We start from the raw sequence: 23,648 nt of genomic DNA on the forward strand, positions 1-23,648 counted from the left end.
AGGCTCGGGGACTAAGTGGGCACACTTCACCTTGCGGTGAATATGCTTGCTTTTTTGATGTTTATACCTTTCAAAAAAGTAAAGTGGGCACACTTCACCAGGAAAGAAATCTTTTTTAATTTAGAGCACCATGCATTCTTCGAACAACTCGCTTCTTCGATGTCAATGTTGATCAACTGTCTTTTGAGTTGGTCAAAGAACCGTTGCAACTGTTTGAGCGACTTTCCCACTTATTGAAGACGTCAAGTCTCACTGATCGAAGAAGCTCAAGACGGCGTGTTACATCACAATACATGGTGCTCGGGGACTAGCTGTGGGGGTATAAACCCCTATACCCTTACGGCTAGACTTCGGCCAGGAGGCTTGGCCCATTACGAGACGAGTTCAAGGCTTGATCCGACAACATGGAGTTTCGCGCAAGGAAACAAGATGTGGAGATCAAGCAGGATTCTAGTCGGTTAGAATAGGAATTGATATCGAATTATCCATGGCAATTGTAACCGACTAGGATTAGTTTCCAGATCTGTAACCCTGCCCTCCAGACTATATAAGGAGGGGCAAGGGACCCCCCTAGGACAGGATATTCTCTCAACACAAATCAATACAACCAGACGCAGGACGTAGGTATTACGCCAACTCGGCGGCCGAACCTGGATAAAAAGCTTGTCCGTGTCTTGCGTCACCATCGAGTTCGTAGTTTGCGCACCGTCTACCGATAAACTACTACCGTGGGTACACCCCAAGGTAGACTGCCGACTAGCTTTCGTCGACAGTTTGTCTGTAATTTACGAGACGAATCTTTTGAGCCTAGTTAGTTTATGATTGAACAATATTTAACACAAATAAACGAAAATGCTATAGTACCAAAATCTGAAATCTTTTCGGAACTAAACAAGGCCTATGAAGTGTTACTTTCTTAGCATCCTGTCCATACGTTATAGACTTTTTTTTTTCTGCTAAAGTCTACTATAAGTATGCCTCTGATTTTGCTCGCTATGTTTTCTGGGGACCATAGTTTACCAAAAAAATTAGACGCGACAAACGTAGGCATAAACTAAACAGACCTACAACGACATATTTTTTTAATCGGTCGTCCCAACAAAGATCGAGGATAATGGACAGGTGACACAAGCACGGCCCAGAAGCAGTTCTTCCAAACAGGGCCACGGACTTTTTCTCTAGACCACTCTCCTCAGACGCAGCAGGCTCGGTCTACGTTGAACTATCCCGTTTTATAGAGGCCGTGGGCCGAGGAATCTACCCAGTTCCCTACGCACTTCTCGTCGCAACCTTATTGCTGCCTCGCCTACACCGCTTGGCTTCTCGACCTGTCCCTCCACTGCCCCATTCGAGTCGAGGCCCTTCCGCTTCCGTCCTTCCACCACCACCATCTCGTCCCCAGCGGCGGTCGGCAAACCCTAGAACCTTAGACTCATCGGCCATACTGCGGTTACTGGGCGCGGGTTAGGGCCCGGCCTCCGTCTCCGCTCGCGGCGATGCCGCTGTTCATCTCCGACGAGGAGCTCCGGCTCCTCGGCGGCGACACGGCCGCCGTTGCCGAGCGGGCCGACGCCGCCATCCGTGAGCTCCGGCGCCAGGTGGATACCGTACGCGCCGAGGCGGACGCCGCTGCGATCGCTGCCGAGCAGACCTGCGCCCTCCTCGAGCAACGGTACGCCTCCCTCTCCGCCGAGTTCGATCGCTCCCAGGCCGAGGCCGCCGAGCTCACCGCGGCTGCTGAGCGCCGCGCTGCCGAGCTTGCCTCCTCTCAGGCGGAGATACATCAGCTTCGCATCCAGGCGGTAAGACTCGAGGTTTTCAGTTTGTTTGTTTGATCACATTGTTTTGTTTGGTTGGGTGCACTGATCACTCGATGTTTTTTGCTGTAGATTGCTAAGGATGGTGAGGTGGAGAGGTTGAAAATTGAAATCACGGAGCTGCACAAGTCCAAGTGTCAGTCGCTGGAGTTGATTGAGCAGAGAGATGCAGAAATAAAAGAGAAGGATGGAATCATCCAGAGCTACTACGACAAAATTGTGAGCACTTCTGTTTAAGTACTTTTAATAATAACATATATGCACTAACCAATCAATTTGGCAGCCGTATTCATAGTGAATCTAGTGTCAGCTGTATTCTTATCAGTATTGAACTTTGCAATGTCAAAGTGTGTTCAGTTATATGACTAGCACTATCTTCTAAATTATAAAAGCATGCTTTTGATTAGTGACCTATGAATATTCCACCAAGCCCTGCCACTACTTCTGTAGACCTGTGGTCTCTAGACACTTATTTATATCAGCTGTGGTGGACACATTTCTCTGCCTGAATTCGCAGGTAGCAACTCGCAAGAAGTATGGCTTGCCACATGTTCCATGTCATGTGTAGCAGCCAACCAAAAAGGCTCTTGGTTTTTGCATTTTCTTTTTGAGATTTTAATGTTCTTTTATTTCGCGGATTGGGTGTATATCCTGCATTTTTTTTGTTTAAGTTTACTGAAAACATGGTTATCATCTTTTCAGGTAAACCTGGCAGAGACTTCTGCTGGTAAAGAGGCTAGGATACAAGAGGTTGAAGCCAAGTTTACCCATTGTCAAGCAATTTGCAATCGCATTACCCAGGTATGAACATGAAATGGATGAATTAACACCAATATGCAGAGTTGTTATTTTAGTAGTGTCACTCCTTTACTCTTTGATGCATTAATACTGCCTAATGCTGAGCCTTGCCCATATGTTTGCATGGTGCACCAGTTGGTTCTTATGTGGTTTGCTTTTCTTTATCAGGAGAAGGAGCTGCTTGAAAAGCACAATCTCTGGCTTGATGAAGAACTGAAAGCAAAGGTGAAGAACTTAGCTGAATTAAGGAAAACAAATATGGATGAGGAGGCTCGGATGTCAGCTAGGATTGCTGAGGTGAGTCTTTGTGATCTAACTCATGATGGTTAGTTTTTGTGATCTAACTCATGATGGATTTAGAACACATATGCTGACTGAACCTTCGTGTTTCAGCTAGAAAGAGAGATTTCTGAATCTTCTAGCTCCTTGAGGCGAAGCAAAGATCGCATCTCTGAACTGGAGCAAAGATTATCCTACATGGAAAAGGTATTTTCTCATGCAGTTGATTGTAGTATTACTGTTTCCATCTAATCTTTTTCTCTTTATATTTTGGCGATTGAAGGAGTTGTGCTCAACAAAGGATACTGCAGCCGGTAATGAACAACGTTTGGGTGCAGAGCTTTCAACTGTATGGTTTTATCTCTCTTAACTCTCAATTCTCCTTGCTGCTGTTATGTATGCACCCTTGGTGCTGCTGTATGTCAGTATTTAACTGCCGCCTAGTGTCTAGAGATTCTCCACTCGCCTCCTGTTATCTCTTCATGCCCATTCATCATTTTTATAGTTGAGTGAGACTTTTTGTCACATCTTAAATTGTTAATATCCGATGATCCTGTCACCTGATTGAAACTGATTATGAAAAGCTGATGCAATGCATTGCTTGTGTTATCACCTGGAGTACTTTCCATTTATTATCTCTAGTGAGATGATTTACCATAGCTCATGGTGCTTAGGTCATGAAACTTGCTGAACTTCACAAAGAAAGTTCCGAGGAATGGTCGAAAAAGGCTGGGGAGCTCGAAGGTGTTATTAAAGCATTAGAGGTAATGCCTTTGCTTGTATATCATGGTTACATGTTTTTGTCCCACAGTCCCAGTTACAAACAGTGAATAACTCATGATCAATTTCTCGTACAAACTAGACACATCTGACCCAAGTTGAAGATGAATACAAGGAAAGGCTTGAGAAGGAGTCCTTGTCCAGGAGAGACCTTGAAAAGGTATATCTATTTATATGTTCATATTCCCTGCAAAATTTTTGTTGGTTGCAAGTTTATTAGATCTTGTCATAACCTGAGCAAGATCTTGGGTGTTCTTTCATTGTGCTATGTGATCTTGTTACCGCAGGAAGCTGTCAACTTGAAGCAGAAGCTTGAAAAGTGCGAACTTGATCTGGAGAATACAAGGAAGTCCAGTGAATTGAGCCTCATTCCATTGACCAGCATTGCAGCAGACTCTTCTGATCTAGTAGACACAACAGTACGAGAACTGTATGATCTCTAGCACTTGACTTCTTTTGTTGTAAATATGTTACATCAAACAGGTTGAAATGCCAGGAAAACAAAAGGTTTTGAGATGTTTATCAAATCGCCAGCTGTTAACTTTTCTTTTGAAATGATTAAAAATTGTATCACCCTAGTCTCATTTTTGGTGGATGTGGACTAATGGCCTGTCCCATGCCCTTGGCTCTGCTTGGCCTGCAGCAGACCCACGGTAGAGTTTTGTCCTGGCAGTTTTGCCCTCCCTGAGGATGTTTCATTCAGTGGTGATGAAGCTGGTAGGCCTAACTGAGAAGTGTGGTTCTACTGCAGCCTCTTTTGGTGGTGGGGCTATGCAAACTGAAATGAGGTTACAATAGGGCATATGAAACATAATTCCTGACTAACAATCATGCTAGGATAAGATTAAAAACTTGTTAGGAGTTTAGTTTGTTCCAGGTTGATCTCTTTAGTCCTTTCCATGTTATTTTGTAGGGACATGGAATGGGAATGTTGTCATGAATGTAGCAACCCCTGAACCTTCTGTTTTGTTGCATATCATACTTCTCTAGGCCAACTTTTATTGACAATTTTTTATAGAGGTGGATGTGGGATGTAGAAGAAAGAGATGAAGAAAGCATCACTTCTGAGCATTCTAGATTAGTATTTAGGGCAACATCTTCATATTTAAAGTTTGTCTTTCATTAAACCCCTCTCCTATTTTGCAGTCCTATTTCTGATGCAGTTAATCAGAATGACCTAATGGTTATTCCAAAGGTACCTAGTGGTGTTTCTGGAACTGCTTTAGCAGCTTCTCTTCTTCGTGACGGTTGGAGTGTATGTCCTACCTCTTTTGTACTCTTAATTTCTTTGTTTTCACCTCTCTTTATGTTGCTTGATAACATTCATTGCATTATCAGCTTGCTAAGATCTATGAGAAATACCAAGAAGCTACTGATGCTTTCCTCCATGAGAGGCGGGGAAGGAGACATGCAGAAGCAGTTTTGGAAAGGGTAAGTCATTGCTTGTTACTATCTCTGAATTGGGATCTTATCAACTGCTCATCTTCTTTTTTACCCAAATGATCGACATTAGCTAAATTTCTTTTGTGCCATTGGAATTCTATTTGCCTTTGTTAGTGACACGTGTACCCCATGTGTCATTGGGATATTATAGAAAATAAGAAATTGCAAAATTTTGCTATGGCAAATAAGAAATTACGCTGTGGACATTTGGCGCTCTATTTTCAGTTGTCATTGCAATATCTAGGATGACGCAGTAATTTGAACCGTCCAATGGGTCTGATGTGAATTAGAAAGAAGTATGCTAGTTTTTCTACACAGAAACAGTAATGTCTTTTGCTTTAAAGAGATCCTTTGTGCACAAATATGTGCTTCTTTTCCTGAATCATAGTCGAGTACCTGAATATCTCTTGTACACCAGGTTTTGCATGAAATAGAAGAGAAGGCTGAGCTTATCCTAGACGAACGGGGTAAGTTTTCGCTCATTGTTCTTAACCTCTTGAAGCACCACACAAGCGAAATAACATTGCTTGGAGAAGAAAGCACTGCTGACTTTATGATTCCTCTCAACCATTCCTCCCCGTTTTTTCTTCTATCATAGCTGAGCACGAGAGGATGGTCGAAGCTTATGCTCTAATGGATCAGAAATTGCAGCAAGCATTGCTGGAGCACGATAATTTTGAAAGCAATATTAGGAATCTAAAGGTACATAGTATACAGGTATTGCACATTGATAGGTTTCATTGGATATGGTTTTAACATCAACATACCTTTCAGTCTGAGCTGAAAAGACAGGAGCGTGATTATAGTGTGGCACAGAAGGAAATAGATGACCTGCAAAAACAAGTGAGCGCTTCAACTTGGCATTGACATTTCAGTCTGCTTGTTTTCATTATTGATATTAATTACATGGGAGTTTGCGAACTTTCAAACAGATTGTTCATTGTGATTTAGATTTGTGTCATGTATGAGAACATCTTCAGGTGGTGGGACTGTGGAGCCCCCGTAGATATTTATGCTATGGTGGTTATCCGCTAATATCCTTCCATTCGTCCCGAAGTTGTTCCAATTATTTCAAGGCTAATAAAAAATCATGTGGGGAATTATATGAATTATGTTTGTTATGCATCATTTCTGCTTTATAATGTCCATGTGGTATTGCATATGCATGTTCTGATTTTTGTTTTACTGTTATTTGTAGGTTGCTGTTCTTCTTAAAGAATGCCAAGACATACAGCTTCGTTGTGGTTCTAGCCTTCCTAATGTAGGCCATGACACCTTTTCTTCAAGCTTAGGCAATGCTTTTTCCAATGTAGAGCATGATATCAAGGATAATGTAAGTCTCATACTCTTGTGGCTATCCCTTCTAAAGCCTTTTTTTCACTATGGTTTTGCATCAAATTGTTATCTTGTCTTACCATATTATAATCTTTGGCAGATGTCTTTTAAAGATATCAATGGGTTAGTTCAGCAAAATGTTCAGCTAAGAAATCAAGTTCACATGCTCTCAGCCGATCTTGACAAAAAGGATATGGAACTGCGGGTAAGTGTGATATGTTGCTTTTTTTTGACTGCACAATTTTAACTGTTCAATTTGTCAATTGCTAGTTATATTCTCAATTTCAATTTCAAAGATTCTTAATTTCATTCCTACCTTTGTAGGAGAGCTTCCAAATTGAGTTGAAGAAAATTACAGATGATGCTGCGTCCAGGGTTGAAAAAGTTATGAAGAAATCAGAAGAACAAGCAATAATGATTGAATCGCTTCATCGATCCGTATGTCTTACATATTCTTCTTTCAAAGACACACAAAATCCTTTTGTGTTGAAACATAATTCTATTAATTGCTGCATGTACCATGAATCATAAGATAGCCTATTGTTATTCTTTATTGTTATGTAGGTGGCGATGTATCGAAAGCTGTGTGAGGAGCAGCAGAAGGCTCGTTCGAGTGTTGATACAGTACCTAGTGCTCTGCAAGGTTTGTTCTATTATTCGTTTTCTTTTGATTTGTCCTGCCCATTAGTTGAATAACTTGTATTTGTGTGGGGTTGACTGTGTTGTGGTGGTGTATGTCAAGGCACTTGTACTTCGCAGATGCTCTGGATGTTAACTTTACCTCACACTTTTCCTTTTTATTCTCTAGATAGCAGCAGACCGGACCTGATGGTTCTTTTTGAAGGATCACAGGTAATTTTCTGGATGATACTTTTCAAGCAGCTTATATGAATACAGTGGTTTTATCTATTCCATCCTGTGTTTTCTACCTCAACTCTATAGGAAGTCTCAAAGAAAGCTTATGAGCAAGTCTCTGAACGAGCCAGAAGCCTTGATGAAGAGTTGACAAAATTGAGGTTGTCTTTTCTCTCATTGTTTATCTGGCTTACTTAATATAGCTAATGATCAGTGTATGTTTATTTTTATTTCATTATACAAGTTCTGCAGTAAACTTCTAGGGGCTATCGGTAGCTTTATAGGTCAGAAGTTGGACCATAATTTTTGTAACATTTGAGGGGTAACTGTTTTTTTTTGTTGCGAAAAGGTTTGGTACTTTACCCTTTGATAGTAGCCACATCTGCGGTAGTCTCATGCTGGTAGAAGTAGAATGTTGTAGGAACTTTCAGTTCTCAATCCACACTGGGTGATATATGCTGTTAATTTAGTTTGCCTTGCACTTTAGTTTGCTTTTATTTTGTTTGGTTGTAGATGGCATATTTATTGAAGTTCGACTAGGATTCTATTTCTGGATAAAGTTCAAATACCTTAAATACTTACTGTTGTCAATTCAGGACTGAGCTTCAGGCTCTGCGATCTGAGCGTGATAAGGCAGTTCTTGAAGCTGATTTTGCTCGGGACCGGCTTAATGGGTTTGCAGCGGAGCTTGAGCATCAGGTTCTTTTTCTGTGTTGTAATACTGTTTTCTCACAGAATTAATTCTCAGTTCTTCGTTTATTTGTTGATGAGAACTCTTGCGCATTATTCTTAATGCTGATTTGGATTATTCTCCTGTAATTACAGAGGAAGGAGTCTAATTCTGCTTCACTTAGAAATGCTGAGTTGATGCGCTTGGTAGTTGATTACGAAAGAAGACTTCGTGAAGATATGGATTCTAAGCAAGGTTTAGAGGAGAATCTAAGGAAGCTATCAATGGAGGTTTGTTTGCATTTTGTGCATCCACTAAATAATTATAATGATGCAGATACCTGACATGATTTCCCAACATTCTAGGTGTCCACATTGAAGAATGCAAAAGAGAATTTAGAGAAGTCAGAGAAAAAAGCTTTGGATGAAGTCCGTGATTTAACGGAGCGAGTGCATCGTTTGCAGGTTTATTTTTTTTCTTATTGCCACATATAAAAGTTGGTGTATCAGGTGTCATTTTACATTTATCAGTTCTTATCATGCTGATATAGTTGAGGTACGATACATGTAAATTCTTTTTGCTAGATTCATCCTTCGTTTTGTTTTAGTTATGTGCACGCGTGTTATAAAAAGCCTACTGAATGTCTCTTCTCATCCCACATTAGTCTCATTTGGACAAATCTACAGAGTTATTTGCCAGTATTTGGTAATTGCATGATTTCATGGTCTAATGAACATGCTAGTTACTTTAACTATCTGATCTGATATAATCTTTGATGGATAATATTCTCATTGGTTTGAGGTTGGATGCATATGGCAGTGGAAGTGTAAGAATAATGGATTGATGTGCCGGCAGCTGTGGGGCTTATCTCCAGCCATGATAGGAGTTCTTTTCTTAAGTGGACTAGGATTATTTGTTTGTTGCATACCATACCATGCTATTGTGGCCGCTACAAAAGAATTGCGGAGTGGTATAGTGGCACGCTAACTCAAATAGCGGTTGCTAAGTTCCAAGTTGCTAAATCTAGTCCGCTATGTCATAGCAGTAGCGGTAGGAGACCGCTACCGCTATTGTGGACGCTATAGCGGCCGCTACCACCGTTATCTAGTACCATGCTTATATCCCAAACCATGATAATAGCTGTAAAATATGTCGTTCTTTCTACCTTTTATTGTAAGAAACTTTCTTCAAGATGGTCTCCTGTCCTGTCAAATTTCTGAAATGAAATCCATGCAATGGTATGCTACCATGATTATTGTTGCATTGCACTTGCACAGGTAACAAACTATACAACAAAAGGATAACTTACATATTCACTTTTTTTTTTTTTGGTTATAACCAACTTTTGATTCTTGTTTTCTAGCATGTTATGCACAGTGTTTCCAAATCATCTGATTGAACCCTAGTCGCCATGGCACCCGCTAAGCCGGTTAGTTGTTGATCATCTGGATAGGTCGATTGTAGTCAACCCTAGTCGTAGATATAATCTTCCTCTATATACCGGAACTGATATAATAAGTATGTAGCAATGGTCTTTTCTGCTAGTGATGAAATATCTGGAGAAGCACATGATGCAGCTGCAGCTCCTACTTCTCGGTCAGCCTCAGGCATTAACACTTCCACTACAGTTTGCCGGCACTGATTCACATCTACACAAGTGCAGTAGTGCACATATACATCAGCTACTGTCATTGCTCTCAGGGAACCAGAGCATGGAGGTACTGAAGTAGAAGGATGAGAAGCTAAGCAGAGCTAAGAGCTACTAGAAACAGATCCATCAGGAGGGCTTGGAGCAAGAAAAGTTAGGAGCAAAATGATGTGGAGGTGATGAACCATCTGAGGTGGGGCTATTCTTCAAAATCCCATGGAACAGGAGGTGTGACATGGCAGTGGGCGGCGTTTGAAGGACAGGTGGACGGCCAGTGACGCCTAACTGCGGTGGGGATGGGTCAGATTGGCAGCTTCCTCCGTGAGGGCTCCTGGCCAGCAGATGCAGTGAAGGGAGGTGACTGGCTGGGAAGGGGGATGGCAGCCGTGACTTGGAAGGAAGGAGGCATCTGTGATTGAGAAGGGTGCAGCGCCAAGAGCTTCTCCCTCCTATATGAGCTCTGTGGGCGGCAACTCCAGTCTCCCGAATCAAACAGGAGATAGCAGGACAAGAAGAGATAACAAGTGAAACCCTATTGGGACAAAACAATAAACCCAAGTGACCGTCTGCCAGCCCATGACAAGTTTCCCATCCACTTCCATTGCCCAAGTCGGACGACTACTCGTGATGAATCGATGCCTAAATGGATGACTTGGTTCCTGATTGCTATAGTTGAGTCATAGGTCATAATTGATGCCAGTGGACTGATAAGCCTGACTAATCACGATTAGTCAGACTACTTAATAACATTCGTTATGCAACACAGGATTCATCTTGCTTTTTTTAATAAAAACATATCTGCCATATCTTTTGTTTGAATTTGAGACTCTTGCTGCAGGTAGGGCCATAGTACAGTTGCAGTGCATTATTGTATTAATGTTTTCTTGTCATTTCGTTCTTCTTTCTGTGTATTATATATCTCATATATTGCTTTTCAGGCTACAATCGACACAATCCATACCACCGAGGAGGTTCAAGAGGTATGCAGTTTAGGCTTTAAGATGAGTTATGGAAAGGTTTGGAATATATGTCGCCTCTTTTTTTGACCTGTGGATCATTTAGAATGCAAGGTCCATGGAAAGGAGAAATCATGAGGAACACATTAAGCGACTGGAAGTAAGTTTCCTCCTTGCTACTTCTGCATGGTGATGATTGCTTGTATTTTCTTTCTTTGGATTGCCACTAGTGTTTTGTTGTATGTTTATGTTTCCATGGGTTAAATATTTTCGACCGCTCATCTTGAGTTCAAGCTTGTAGCAGCCCAAAACTTAGCATGAATTATCTGCTTTACTTTTTCCTTTCTCTTTAACCTCACCTAGTTTCCCAGTTATTCACAAACTGAATCATTCTGCAGAGAGATTGGGCTGACCTTAAGAAGGAGCTTCAAGAGCAGCGAGATCAAGTTCGTGTTTTGTCGCTTGACAAGAAAAATGTGTTTGACAGCTGCATGAAGCAGGTAGAGGATATGAGAAAGGAGCTAAATAACTCATGGAAAGCTGCTTCTGATGCTGAATCTAGGGCTGCCATTGCAGAGGTTTGTTGAAATATTTCTATTGTAGCTGGACTAATAGCACTATATTTGAGATTGGGACAATTTTGATTTGTTTCTCTTTCTGCAGGCCAAGTGTTCTGATTTAGAGGCCAAGCTGAAATCGAGAAAGGTAGATGCAAATAAGTCAAAAACTGTGATTTTGCAAGCTTTGAATATCAGAAATCAGTCATGTTTTTAGTGTTGATAATCTTCATAGTTTGTCACGTGTGCTTTTAACCATTTTAGTCTCTGTGAAATGATTGTATTGTATAGGGACACAAAAGCGCATGCCATTGATTGTAAACTCCTGCAGAAGTACCATATATTTTAAGTTAAAAAGTGAAATCCGTAATACTTGTTACTAGCCTTTGATATCTGAGAGTCTGTCCAGTCCCTTGGGGATGACAACAGTATATAGAGAACTCTTCATGGGCAATATATATAGGCCTAGAATATATAAGGGCCTGTCACTTGCAATTCAGGGGGAACATACTGAAGAACAATTGTTTCCTCATGACGGGCTTTCTCTAGATATACGTTATGTCTAGATACATAGTTTAGAAAAAACTGAAATGACTTGCAATCTGCAATGGAGGGAGTAATAGTTAATATTCAATTGACGGGCTGCAAAAACATGCAGTGTTAGTCGTTGCAGGGTACCTGGATATTTTTGAAGATACTGCAACACTGAGGTTTAGTTTTTGAAATGTTGATGGTGATGTATTCCTGCTTGTGAATATTTCTGAACAAATAATGCTAGATTTTTCATCAGAATTACTCTCATATGATTATATTTTTTAAATAATGTATTAGTTTTTAAAAATTAATTTTCTAAATTCCATATCATGTCTCCTGCAACTTTGAGAAAATATATACTTTACTAGGGACTGCAGTAATAAAAACGTTATCTATCTGGTAGGAGAGGGAGGACATGATATAAGACATACCCATGACGTGATGTCTGCTGTTCATGGCCAAATTTAAAAAATGGCCAGTTCGAACCTCGTACAATTATAAGACAAGATCATATGCTGTACTAGATAGATCATTGTCATGTAAGCTTCTAATTGTGCTGTTATTCTATTCTATCAGGTCATTTCAAGGGATAGTGGCCATGAAATCTCATCTGCATCTGAGGTGAGCTATTTTTTGTTGCTGTATGCCATTAACTATTTATCTATGAGTTTGTACTCCAATAATCATGTATCTACATTCTTCGGGATAATTGCAAGGACTATAGTACTGCCGTTTTGATTTAAATGTGTTCTATATTTTTTTATGTCCTTGTCTTTCCATGCTCTTTTGAAGCACCATTGAAATTTTGCACAAGAAGTCATTACCCCACCCCTACCTTCCTGTGTCAAGCGTTCCTTTATGCAGCTCATTGTGTATTAACTTTGATTGTCTGATACATGGTGTCTTGGTCACCAATAGGAGAGTGATGAGTTATTCCAGTTGAAAGAGGAGTTAGAAAAATACAAGGAGGAAGCACAAGTAAATAAGAACTACATGGTTCAGGTGCCCGTCTCTCACCTTGTTAAATTTCAGAAGATTATGCTTAGGCCCTGTTTAGATTGGAGATTAAAAATTTTTGGGTGCCACATTGGATGTGTCGGAAGGATGTCGGGGGGGGGGGGTGTTAGAAACTAATAAAAAAACAAATTAAATAGCTCGTCTAGAAATTGCAAGACAAATCTATTAAGCATAATTAATCTGTCATTAGCACATGTGGGTTACTGTAGTACTTAAGGCTAATCATGGACTAACTAGGCTTAAAAGATTCGTCTCGTGATTTTCAACCAAACCGTGTAATTAGTTTATTTTTTTATCTACATTTAATGTTCCATGCATGTGTCCAAAGATTCGATGGGATGGATGAAAATTTTTTGGGTGGGGAACTAAACAGGGCCTTACCTAGATGTGAAAATGTTTCTATGCACTGAAAATTTAAAGGAAATGTTAAAACCAGCTTTACCACTATTACTTCTGAATCATGGTAAAATGATACTTTATGTTTCCTCCCTTATCTTACCTCTTACCGATGTGAGTGCTGTGTTCATAATATTTTAAAAACGGAGGGAGAGGCTTATTTATGACAACAGAACCTCAATTTTGCCTTCCAAGAAAGCTGCTTATTCACACTATTGATTTCCTGAATCATGAAACATGAAATCTTGTACAGTACAAAGAAATCGCACACTCAAATGAAGTTGCGTTGAAGCAATTGGAATCTGCCCATCAGGACTACAAGGCTGAGGTACCAGAATTTTATATATGTTATATTGAAGACTACCTTTATTTTATGTATGCACATTGACTTGGTAGTTTTCATGTATAGACCGAGGTTGGCAGGAAAGCCTTGGAAGATGAGATTGTAAAGTTGAGGGATAAGTTATCAGAAATGGAGAAGAGTTATGTCATGAAGTGTGAAGAAGCTGCCAATGCGATTGAATCTAAAGAGAAGCAAGTCACTTCTCTCATGAATGAAATTTCTGTTTTAAGAACAGAAGTTTCTCAGAAACTGTAAGCATTGGTTTACTCTAAACCCGGCAGAAATAATTTTCTAGTGTACTTCCAGATGAATTGACGTTTTCTGCTGTTGTTTTGTTCCTCTTAACAGACCGCAGTTAGAAAAATTAGAAATTGAGTTGGCTTCGTCAAAGAGTTCACTTGATGAGCAGTATAAGCGCTGGCGAACCGCCCAAGATAATTACGAACGCCAGGTTTCTTTCTTTTATGCTTCTGCTGATGCAAACCAACTTTTCTTGGTGGAGAATGTGGGAAGTCCCCCACCCCTAAATAAGAATTACAAAATAATATAAAAATGTTGGCTGCCATGACTTCCTATTTTGATTCGTGCATAAGTTTAAGTGATTTTGTAGAATAATTTGTTGTATACTGCTATAATCATTTAGAATGATCTAGCTTAATAGTAATGACTTTCCTATTTGGAAAGTTGAAAAAAAAGGATATGCGTTCAAATTGTAGTTCATGTACTAGCTACCTCTAGTCAGGACCTGTGCCTTGTCACGTTTTTTAAATAAATGGCAAGTCCTAATCTCTATCTACTATCCTATGAATTCTTTACTAACTCTTCATTAAGTCATTAACCTAGCCGTGGAACTATTGAGTCATGAAGCCAAAAATTCTCTATCATAAAGAAAATGAATTTATATGCTACATAGATCCTCTTTCGTCACATACAAATGCACACAAAAATCAGCCCACAGAGGCGTAGAGAAGATCCTCAAGGTGGAGGCAACACGAGTGTGCAACATACCACTAGCCACTACCACTGCAAAGCACAAACTCAGATTTTTTTAAATTATGAAGATTATTATATATCCATGATTGATTCGTAGCATCTTTCGGATTGACGTTTATTGTGAACATCACAAGTGTATGAATGCAAGGGTTTATACTGATCTGTGTTCATGTTTACATTGTCTTCTGTAGGTTATTTTGCAATCTGAGACAATACAGGAGTTGACAAATACTTCTAAACAGCTATCTTCGTTGCAGCATGAAATCACTGTACTTCGCCAGACAGCAGATGCACTGAAAACTGAAAATGTAACTTTCCCTCCCTGTGTAACCTCTTTTTTTGGGCTATTTTTTTTTTCAGAATCTATGTTATATTTCAGTCACACAAATATACCTTTTGAGTTTTTGTCTGGCTGTGTGCATGTCACTTCCAAAGCTCCTGGCCTGCCTTTCATAAACACCTTTCTTATTGAAACATGAAACCTGAATTGGCACGAAATGGTGGTGCATTCACTATCTCATTATCTGGTAGTGGGGCCTGCTGCTGATAAGTCGTATATTTATTGTGAATATATAGATAAACTTGTTCTTGCAAAAAATATTTTTTGATTAGCCATGTTCTCGAACAATATTGTAGCTGATTTTAATACTTGTTCTTGCACATATGTTATTTTTCATCAATTTTGATTATATGTGCTGCCTTCTTTTTGTAAGAAGTGGGCAAAGCAATCAGAAATAAAATCAAATTTGGCCTCTTAGTGCATTTTTGTTTAAAAAATGTATAGATTTCTTGATGTTCTACAGATGTGCATTATCCATGCTGCATTGAATTTTGGAGTTTCCATTGGTTTGCTTCTTACGTAACTAATCAACGCTGCAATCATTTCAGGATGGTCTGAGATCTTCTGCTGAGCAAGAAAAGATAGGCTTATTGAAAGAGAAGGATGATGCCCTGCAGAAGTATAATGAGCTTAATGATCAGGTTATTTAGCAATTTTTTTTGTTGAATATCCAACACACTGTCACAGAAGTATTTTTGTATTACATTTTGATGTTGTGTTATTCTTGTGTAAGGAATTTTCTTCCTGTTCTTCGGGTTGTGCCATTGCCACTTTTTCATTCATACCAGAGCTGATCAGTTCCATGACCACATTGAATAGTTTACTACAGAATGGGTTAAACCCAATGGATGTTTAAAAGTTAACCTTTTGATTTTTGAGGGGCTTATGTTTCGTAAATTTGTATCTGGAACTTCAACACCTATTCTTATTTATTTTAGGGATTATCATTAAAATTGAGGGATGACTTGTGCCTGTGAACCACATCATTGTATTTGTATATTGTCACTGATTGTCATGCAAGAGAACATGCATGCTTTTCATAAGAAATTTATGTAGAGTTTTCTTCCACTTATTCTTACTGCTATCTTTTCATAATTTTTTTCATGATTTCTATTTTGTGATGAGTGCAGAATAGAATTCTACACAATCAGTTAGAAGCTTTGCACATTCGGTTAGCCGAGAAAGAACGGAATATTGCTGGGCTTTCATCACATCGTACTGATAACTCACATGCCGAAGATGATCTACAAAGTGTCATCAGCTATCTGCGCAGATCGAAAGAAATAGTAAGTGTTGGATTTGGAAGCTTTTTGTAGTATTCAGTTTACACTAGATGTTGTTCTTATTCAGCCTGTTGACTATTTCAGGCCGAAACAGAGATATCATTGCTTAAACAGGAGAAGTCACGGCTTCAGATAGAAGTATGTTATGATAACACCTGGCAACCAGCCCTGCATTTGTCCTTGTTCAAAATGCTTTTGAATTTTAAAATATAAGATTCCATGAGCCCTTTATTGCTGCTTAAATAAACTGCAGCAAGTTCTGCCAAATGCAATGTGCCATGTTGATCATATAATTAAAAAGTTGTTTGATTTCTGTTTGGTAAACTGTGCGTTGGTTGGTGTCAAAACGCCAGCTCTACTTGCAAATGTTTGTTTAAATTGACGTCTCCCTAATAATAGCCAATTTGCTTTCGAAACAGTCTATCAGCCACATGTATTTATGTTGGTTTATTACTTTGTTATACTGAAAGTGATGGCCCTTATTAATTCATCTGTCTTCAATGAAATGAGCTTTTTCTATAGACTAGATTTGGAATATTTGATCAGGACTTTTGTGTTAGAAGTAGTTGTATTGGATGGACCATGTGAACCTCCACTATAGTTTACTTTACAAACTTTGTGTTATAAGTAGTTGTATTATTCTTTCTAATATGTTTCTTAATGTTAATATAGCTGGAAAGTGCTTTAAAGTCTGCCAAGGAGGCACAGGACTTGTTGCGAAGTCAAGCTGATAGTGCCAGGACATTAATGTTGAAGGATGAAGAATTCAAGTCACTGCAGATTCAGGTGCAATTCAAATGTCTGTTGGAATTAGTGGATTACATTCGGTCGCACTGCTATGTTGCTTTAACATGGTTCCTGAATGTATTTTAGCCTTATTACCTTATTTGTTATTTTTTCTTTGAAATGGCTGACCTCAGGTCAGAGAAATTAACTTGCTTCGTGAAAGCAACATACAACTTAGGGAGGAGAATAGGCACAATTTTGAAGAATGCCAGGTAAGATATTAAATTGGTAATGTTTCATTGCTGGTTTATAACTATATATGTGCATAATTGTTTTTTATTTTAATTTTGTATGTTCAGAAATTCCGTGATGAAGCTCAAAAGGCTACAATGGAATCTGAGAGGTTGCAGAACCTTCTACTGGAGAAACAGGTAGAGGCTGAAATGTGCCAAAGAGAACTAGAAATGCAGAAGGCAGAAATAGCAAATCTCAACCAAAGGATTTCGGAGGTAAGTTTTAGTGACAAAATATCATGAAATTCCTTTGCTAAGAACAACAACTGTGGCTTTTGGTCCCAAGTATGTTTTAGTCCATGGTTTGTAATATGCAGGTTATTGCCATAAAAATCCTAACATTGTAAGAAAACCATATATGCATAGAAATCAGCATATTAATTCATTTGATTCTTCATATGTTGAGTTCTGCACTTGTGTATTAATGGTTTTTTTTGGGGCAGCTGATTGAAAATAGCAAAGGCATTGATTTGAACACTTATGAAGCCATGAAGAGTGAACTTCAGAATATCAAAGTTAGTCATCTGTTTTCCTCTTCTTTTTTCTTTCTGATGATGCCATTCTGAATGTTTCTTCGCACATGATGTTTATACAATTGAATTTGGTCTTCTGCACAAAGCAGTTAGATGTATGTCATTTTTGTCTAGTTTGACAAAACATTTAACGAATCACTTTAGTGCCTTGTTTCCCTGTTTTATAAGAAATATTTTTATACCACTTTACTTTGTCGCGAGTTCGTGACATAAACTCTTTGGGCTTCTGCACTCTTCTCTGTATTACGATTATTATTGTTATCTTCTTTTGGATGGTGGCTTGCTTTGGGTCATTAAGTGATTGTGCAAGTCTCTGTAGCTGTACATGAGTCATTAAGTGTCTAATTTCATTAGTGGTATGGTATGTTATTGGATTTCCTTGACTTTTTTGGGGTCATATTTTATGCATCTTATTATCACATGCATAATTATCGTTTTCAACAGTCAACCTTGAGAGAGAATTCTATGGAGCTTGAAAGTGCTAAGAAACTGCTTTCCGAGAAAGAAGTTGTCATAAAAAATTTGGAGGATAAGCTTTCTATATGTCAGTCTGAATTGGATTCCAAGGAAAAGAAGCTGAATGATGTAGAGGTGAGAATGATTCAAATTTTTAACACCAATATATCAACTATTTTGCTGTACTTATAATCTTACCCTATTGTAGGCCTCCCTTAAATCTGAGATTGACAAGCATAAGAAGTTCAATATTAACTTAAAGGTTTGATTTTTTTTTTTACTTTCTAGTTGCAATATTGAATATCTATTTTTGTGTATTCATGTGCCTTCTCCCATTTTAAATGCTCCAGAGAAAGCATGACAACTTGATGAAGGAGAAGGGAGAGATTGCTAAAGAAAATCAAAGCCTTGTAAAGCAGATGGAGGATCTTAAATCAAGTACTCCCACACTGTTCCTTTTGCAGTTGCCTCTTGTTCTTTCCCACTTTAGCAAGGTTTTGAATAGTTTCACGCTAGTTGCTGCAAATCTAATATACTTTAGCAGGTCAGAAGACAACATCGGAAACAACACTTGAGCAGGCTATAAAAGAAAAGGATTTCAGGATACAGGTTAGCACGTTTTTCTTAAATAGTACAAAAATATTCTTGAGCCTTTAACAGAAACGCAGAAACATGTATTAACAGACATTAGAAAGAACCCTGGAAAAGGAGAGAGATGATAACAAGAAAGAAAAAGCTAAGAGTAGAAGGAACGAGAACACAATCTTTGGTGCTCTTCAAAAGGTGCAACAGGTACATTTGTTCATAAAAGTATAGTATCTCATTACTGTATGGTAATACGTATTCAGTTTAACAGTATATTTTGACTGTGTTGGTTTTTACGACCTGTTTGGATAAGGGGATTGAATTTCATGCAATTAATGAACTTAGGAGGAACTAGGTGGCATTTTACATAAGAAATAGGTTCCCAAATTCTTTGCTTGTCAACTCCTCTGTCTGATTGTATATGGTTGTCCTAAAAAGTGTGTTAGTGAAATCTCATTGACTTTTACCATTGATTTTTTGAACGATTTCGGTTGGTCATGTGGGTTTGTTAGCATTTGATTTGTTTTGAAGAATGTAGAATATTTTACATAGCTTCCCCTATGTATCCATCATGTACTTTATACATAACAGTACCCAATGGATCTCAATACAATTATCCAATTTAGTCTCTTATTATTGTATCATGTTATTAGAGCTCTAGGTTTTGTGATCTTATTATTGCCATCTGGCCTGTTTCGTTTCAATACACAGCATGCACTGCTGCTCCCTCTCTATCTGGCTCACCATCTGGCTTGTTACGAAACCTGGCTAGGCTATTCCCCTGCTCCTTCCTCTATCCACTCCATGCACTGCTGCTCCCTCTCTACCCTCAGCCAGGCTGGCGCCAGAGGATGAGCTGAATAGCATGACGGGATGTCTCCCTCTGTGCTGCGCCACCTTTGGTCGAGCCTACCTGAGATCCCTTCAATCACCATACTGCCCTCCGACACTTAGCTCTAATTGGCCAAGAAGATTGACAAGGTTGAACTCCTTGTTCCCGCAAGCTCAGCTCAGCAAATAAGCAGCATATGGAAGTTTATGCTGTGGCAAACAGACCCTATATTTGCTAGGACATTTACAACATCAAATTAGTTCTATTAAATCCACCATGGAAAATGCCTTGATACTGCGTTTATTTGGTACTAGCAAATATGCCTACGCGTTGCAACAGGACGTACAATTTGTTGTGAGGCCATGCCTTGATGTGAGTGGTGCGGCGCCAATGAATGTCTTGCTTCTCCAAACTCAAAGCTAGAAGGGCAAGGGGTGAGGAATGGACAGATTGGTTAGAGTGGGAGACGGAAGAAAGATTTTTTTTTTTTTTTGCTCTTTAATATTATGTATAGATTGTAGGACTATATTACCATTTTTCTGAAACATAGGGACCAAGTTGCAAATTTGACTGTCCTTGTTCAAAACGTCATATTTTGTGGCCCCCTTTGATCGAAGTACTGATTGTAAGTATTGATTTACAGGACAAGAAACAACTGGAAGAGTCCATAGAGAAGCATAAGCAGGCTGTGAAAGAGTTGATTGAGGTATACTTTTGAATGCACTTTTGATGCCAAGTTACTGGACAAAATTTTCAAATACATTGTCTTTGATGTACCTTCTATATCACAACTGAAAGTTACAACACATGCTTTTTCAGAATTATCCTGGATTATCATCTGAAGTGCCACCTGTCTCTGCCCTAGAAGAGCAATTTCTTTCATACTTCCGTGCAGCTAAAGATATGGAGGAATCTTCTAGTCCATTCCGTGATGGTGCAGCGACTCAAACTCCAGTTGTTGAAACTGCCCCTGTGGATGCATCTACTTCAGCTGCAGGTGATTCAGTATTCATTTTGTCATAACATTGCTGGCATCCTATTCACTAGTGGACACAATGATCAATGCACTGCCCTCTGAAGCATTTGATGTTGTTTCCTATATTATGACATTTAATCCTTTACTCTTCTGGTCAATGTGGGAGCTCATAAGTCGTTTACTTGCAGGACGTCCAGTAGATACTCCGCCAAGGCCAGCTAAAGCTAAAATGACGGAAGATAGAGCAGTTACCAAACCAAGCACTGAAGTGCGTAGGCCTGGAGGAAGAAGACCCCTTATTCGTCCTACTCTACGGACTGAAGAACCTCATGCTGATACAGATGCATCAGCTGTTGATGCCTCCACAGTTGTTCAGGACAAAGGGGGTCCATCAGTAGAGCGTGAAGCTACTGGCATTTTACCTGTGTTACAGCCTTCGAGTCGTAAACGGCCTATCTCATCCGCACAGACGGTAGATAGTGCCTCACAAGGTGAGGCTAATGATGCCAATCCTCCATCTAAGAAGCCCAAGGAGGAAGAATCTTCACAAGGAACTAGTGAGCTCAAAAGTGGTCAACCACCTCTTGGGGATGTAGCCACTGATGACCTAGATGGACAACAGCCTACAGAAGATATTGGTACTGATCAGTCATCTGTGCCATTGCTAGAGGCTGAGGCAACAAGGGAGGAGGATGTGGGTGATAAAGATGACTCTGGAGATGCTTCGATGGACATCAAAGGCCAGGATGCTGATGTTAATATTGACACAAATGCAATTACCATAGAAGATGAGCATGTGGTGGCAAAGTCAGAGGCAGTAATTGAATCATTTGACGATGACCAGAAAACAGAAGATTCAAAGGAAGATGCTCAGCTTACTACTGCAACTGATGTTGACGATGACATGGAGGAGGGAGAGTTGCCAGAGGAACCTGAAGAAAAGAGTGATGTTGATATGTCAGAGATTGAGGGTGAAACTACAGCTGAGCGTGCTGCAGTGGAACCAGACCAAAGTCCTATAACACAATCTGGTGTAGCTGATGCCTCACCAAGCAGAAATGCAGATGCATCTCCTGCACGTGAACCTTCCCCTAATCCAGTCCAAGCTGGTGCAACTTCTCGACCCCAGAATACTAGCACTACAACAGAGGCACGTGAACCTTCAACTAATCCAGCCCAAGCAGGAGCTTCTGAACAGCGGAACACCAGAACAATCAACTTTGAAAGGGCCAGGCAAAATAGGCAAGCCAGGTTTCAACGTCCACAGCAACCTGCTGCTGGTGCACAACAACCTGTCGCTGCTCGGGGTCGTGGGCAATCTGTTACACTCAGGGTATGGTTTCCTCTACTTGTTCGTTTCAGTTGTGTGCTTATATCCAGCATTAAGCTGTTTCGGGGTTGCCTTTTGCAGAAAGATGCCGCGGGTCGAGGATCAAGGGGCCGTGGGGGACGTGGTCAGTCCTAGGGAAGTAGATTGTCTTTTCTCGTGCAGGGATAAATTTGCCCATGGGGATATAGAGACCACCTTGTGTTTTTAGACCTACGAATTTTGTGTCCCATTGGCTCTTACGAAATGTGCCCTGAGCCCCTGACCTGTATTCCTTGTGGGTTCTGCGACAGCTACTTGTAGTCCAAACTGTAGTATTTGTAAAGGATCTTACCACAGCCTGTATGGCTGTAACTTGGGGCACTGGGCGGGGCATGTGATGCTGATTTGAGAACTGTTTTATTCAGGGTGTAAGAAACATAGACCCTAGCAAGTTATTTTGGAGGTTGATTAACAATATAACTACTAGTATTAACAACGTTTGCTAGTATAGAAGATATTAAGTTTTATGGGTGATTATATAACAATTATTATATAAGATATTCAGTCATAGATGCGAGAAATGGATTTATTTAGGCTATGGTGCGAAGATCGAGGACCATCATGATATATTGGGTCTGATCATGAGAGCTAAGTGTTAGAGCAATAGGTGACTCTAACAACAACTACAAGCACTAGCTCTATCTAGTTCACTTAAAGCAAACCCACCTACAGAAGTCTAGTAGCAAGACTGATTACTAATCTAACCACTTCACAACATAAGCTACTAGCTACACGACTACACAATATACAAGTCTAGTAGCAAGGTTGGTTACCAATCTACCTCGTCACCACACAAGCCTTCTAGCTACACAACTTCACAAGAGAGCAAACTAGAGAGCTACTTACTCTAATGCTATAGTAAACTAGAGCTACCTCTACTCAACTACATAAGTAATGGAATGAATGAAATGCAAGTGTAGAGCTTTATACCGAGTCGGCAAGAGAAATGACACAATTAATTTTCTCTCAAGGTTCGGCTGCTCGCTGGCAACTTAACCCCATTATGGCTAGTCTAATGGTGAGTGATTGGGCACTAACTAGCATCACATGGTAGACTCACAACTTAGGTGTCGCAAGAATCACTTCCACAAGCCCTCCTTCTAGCCATGCGTAATTTAGTAGAGTATCCCCTTTTGCACTCCGCGAGGCCGGATCAAGTTCCTCTTCACAATCACTTGATTTGGGGCTGAAACAATCACCAATTACCCTCACCAATCACCAAAGCTCCAACCATCTAGGCAGCTGCAACCACCTAGAGTAACAAGAACACCCTTCACAATCACTAGTACCACAAGAATACAACTCACAAATGCAATGCCTAGTGATGAATCAAACCCTCTCAAAAGTGTTTTGCAAGAGCACAAGAGCATGAGAGAGTTGGGAGAGATTTTCTCGGCTTGTATGGGATGAGCATGGTTCAACAAGTGGCCAAGAGGTCCAAATCCCATGCGCGCGCGCCCACACACACACACATAGAGGGGACAAGAGAAAGTAGTCATTTGGGACACCAACCAACACATCCGTGCACTGGCGGTCCCAACGCAAGGCACTTAACGGTCACTAACAGAGCGCTCGTGGTTAGTTTCAAAGCCCCAATAGTCCGATGCAAACTCAAATTGATCCAATGTCCTCAGTGTGACGTCTTTTGTAGAGGGCCAAATCCACATCGGATTCGTCTGATGGATGGCATAGGAGCATATGCTAGTCTGATGCCTCTACTGCCTACCGGTCCCACCGCCGGCAACGATGACATGATCTTTCCTCAGTGCATGATCCGATGCTGCCATACATGTTGATTCGATGGTCTTTGAAACTTTCCCACATGCACTGCTAC

At 40.0% G+C, this 23,648-nt stretch overlaps 1 protein-coding gene across 1 annotated transcript; it reads left to right on the forward strand.

Annotated features, from left to right (window-relative positions):
* Nucleotides 1,286-22,267, forward strand: LOC8075727 (nuclear-pore anchor). Its single transcript, XM_021460591.1, has 49 exons — nucleotides 1,286-1,802; nucleotides 1,890-2,036; nucleotides 2,520-2,618; nucleotides 2,784-2,912; nucleotides 3,009-3,101; nucleotides 3,178-3,243; nucleotides 3,569-3,658; nucleotides 3,757-3,834; nucleotides 3,962-4,104; nucleotides 4,821-4,929; nucleotides 5,013-5,105; nucleotides 5,536-5,584; nucleotides 5,716-5,819; nucleotides 5,892-5,960; nucleotides 6,316-6,450; nucleotides 6,553-6,657; nucleotides 6,777-6,890; nucleotides 7,017-7,095; nucleotides 7,261-7,304; nucleotides 7,395-7,468; nucleotides 7,904-8,006; nucleotides 8,133-8,267; nucleotides 8,343-8,441; nucleotides 10,564-10,605; nucleotides 10,688-10,741; nucleotides 10,980-11,159; nucleotides 11,245-11,286; nucleotides 12,249-12,293; nucleotides 12,591-12,674; nucleotides 13,339-13,413; nucleotides 13,495-13,679; nucleotides 13,777-13,879; nucleotides 14,613-14,729; nucleotides 15,310-15,402; nucleotides 15,892-16,047; nucleotides 16,129-16,182; nucleotides 16,717-16,830; nucleotides 16,965-17,042; nucleotides 17,130-17,279; nucleotides 17,507-17,578; nucleotides 18,041-18,187; nucleotides 18,261-18,314; nucleotides 18,403-18,490; nucleotides 18,597-18,661; nucleotides 18,737-18,844; nucleotides 20,113-20,175; nucleotides 20,289-20,466; nucleotides 20,634-21,778; nucleotides 21,857-22,267. Exons 1-49 carry the CDS (start codon nucleotides 1,497-1,499, stop codon nucleotides 21,908-21,910), a joined length of 6,009 nt encoding a protein of 2,002 aa, XP_021316266.1. The 5' UTR covers nucleotides 1,286-1,496; the 3' UTR covers nucleotides 21,911-22,267.

This window comes from Sorghum bicolor, chromosome 4 (genome assembly GCF_000003195.3).
Source record: "Sorghum bicolor cultivar BTx623 chromosome 4, Sorghum_bicolor_NCBIv3, whole genome shotgun sequence".
In the NCBI taxonomy this organism is placed as follows: domain Eukaryota; kingdom Viridiplantae; phylum Streptophyta; class Magnoliopsida; order Poales; family Poaceae; genus Sorghum; species Sorghum bicolor.

Bases quoted from the DNA above. Each gene is read 5' to 3' on its own strand.
- LOC8075727 (XM_021460591.1), top strand. From the start codon at position 1,497: ATGCCGCTGTTCATCTCCGACGAGGAGCTCCGGCTCCTCGGCGGCGAC. The intron at 17,579-18,040 runs GTTAGTCATCTG...CGTTTTCAACAG, and splicing joins GTGAACTTCAGAATATCAAA to TCAACCTTGAGAGAGAATTC. The intron at 20,467-20,633 runs GTGATTCAGTAT...GTTTACTTGCAG, and splicing joins TGCATCTACTTCAGCTGCAG to GACGTCCAGTAGATACTCCG.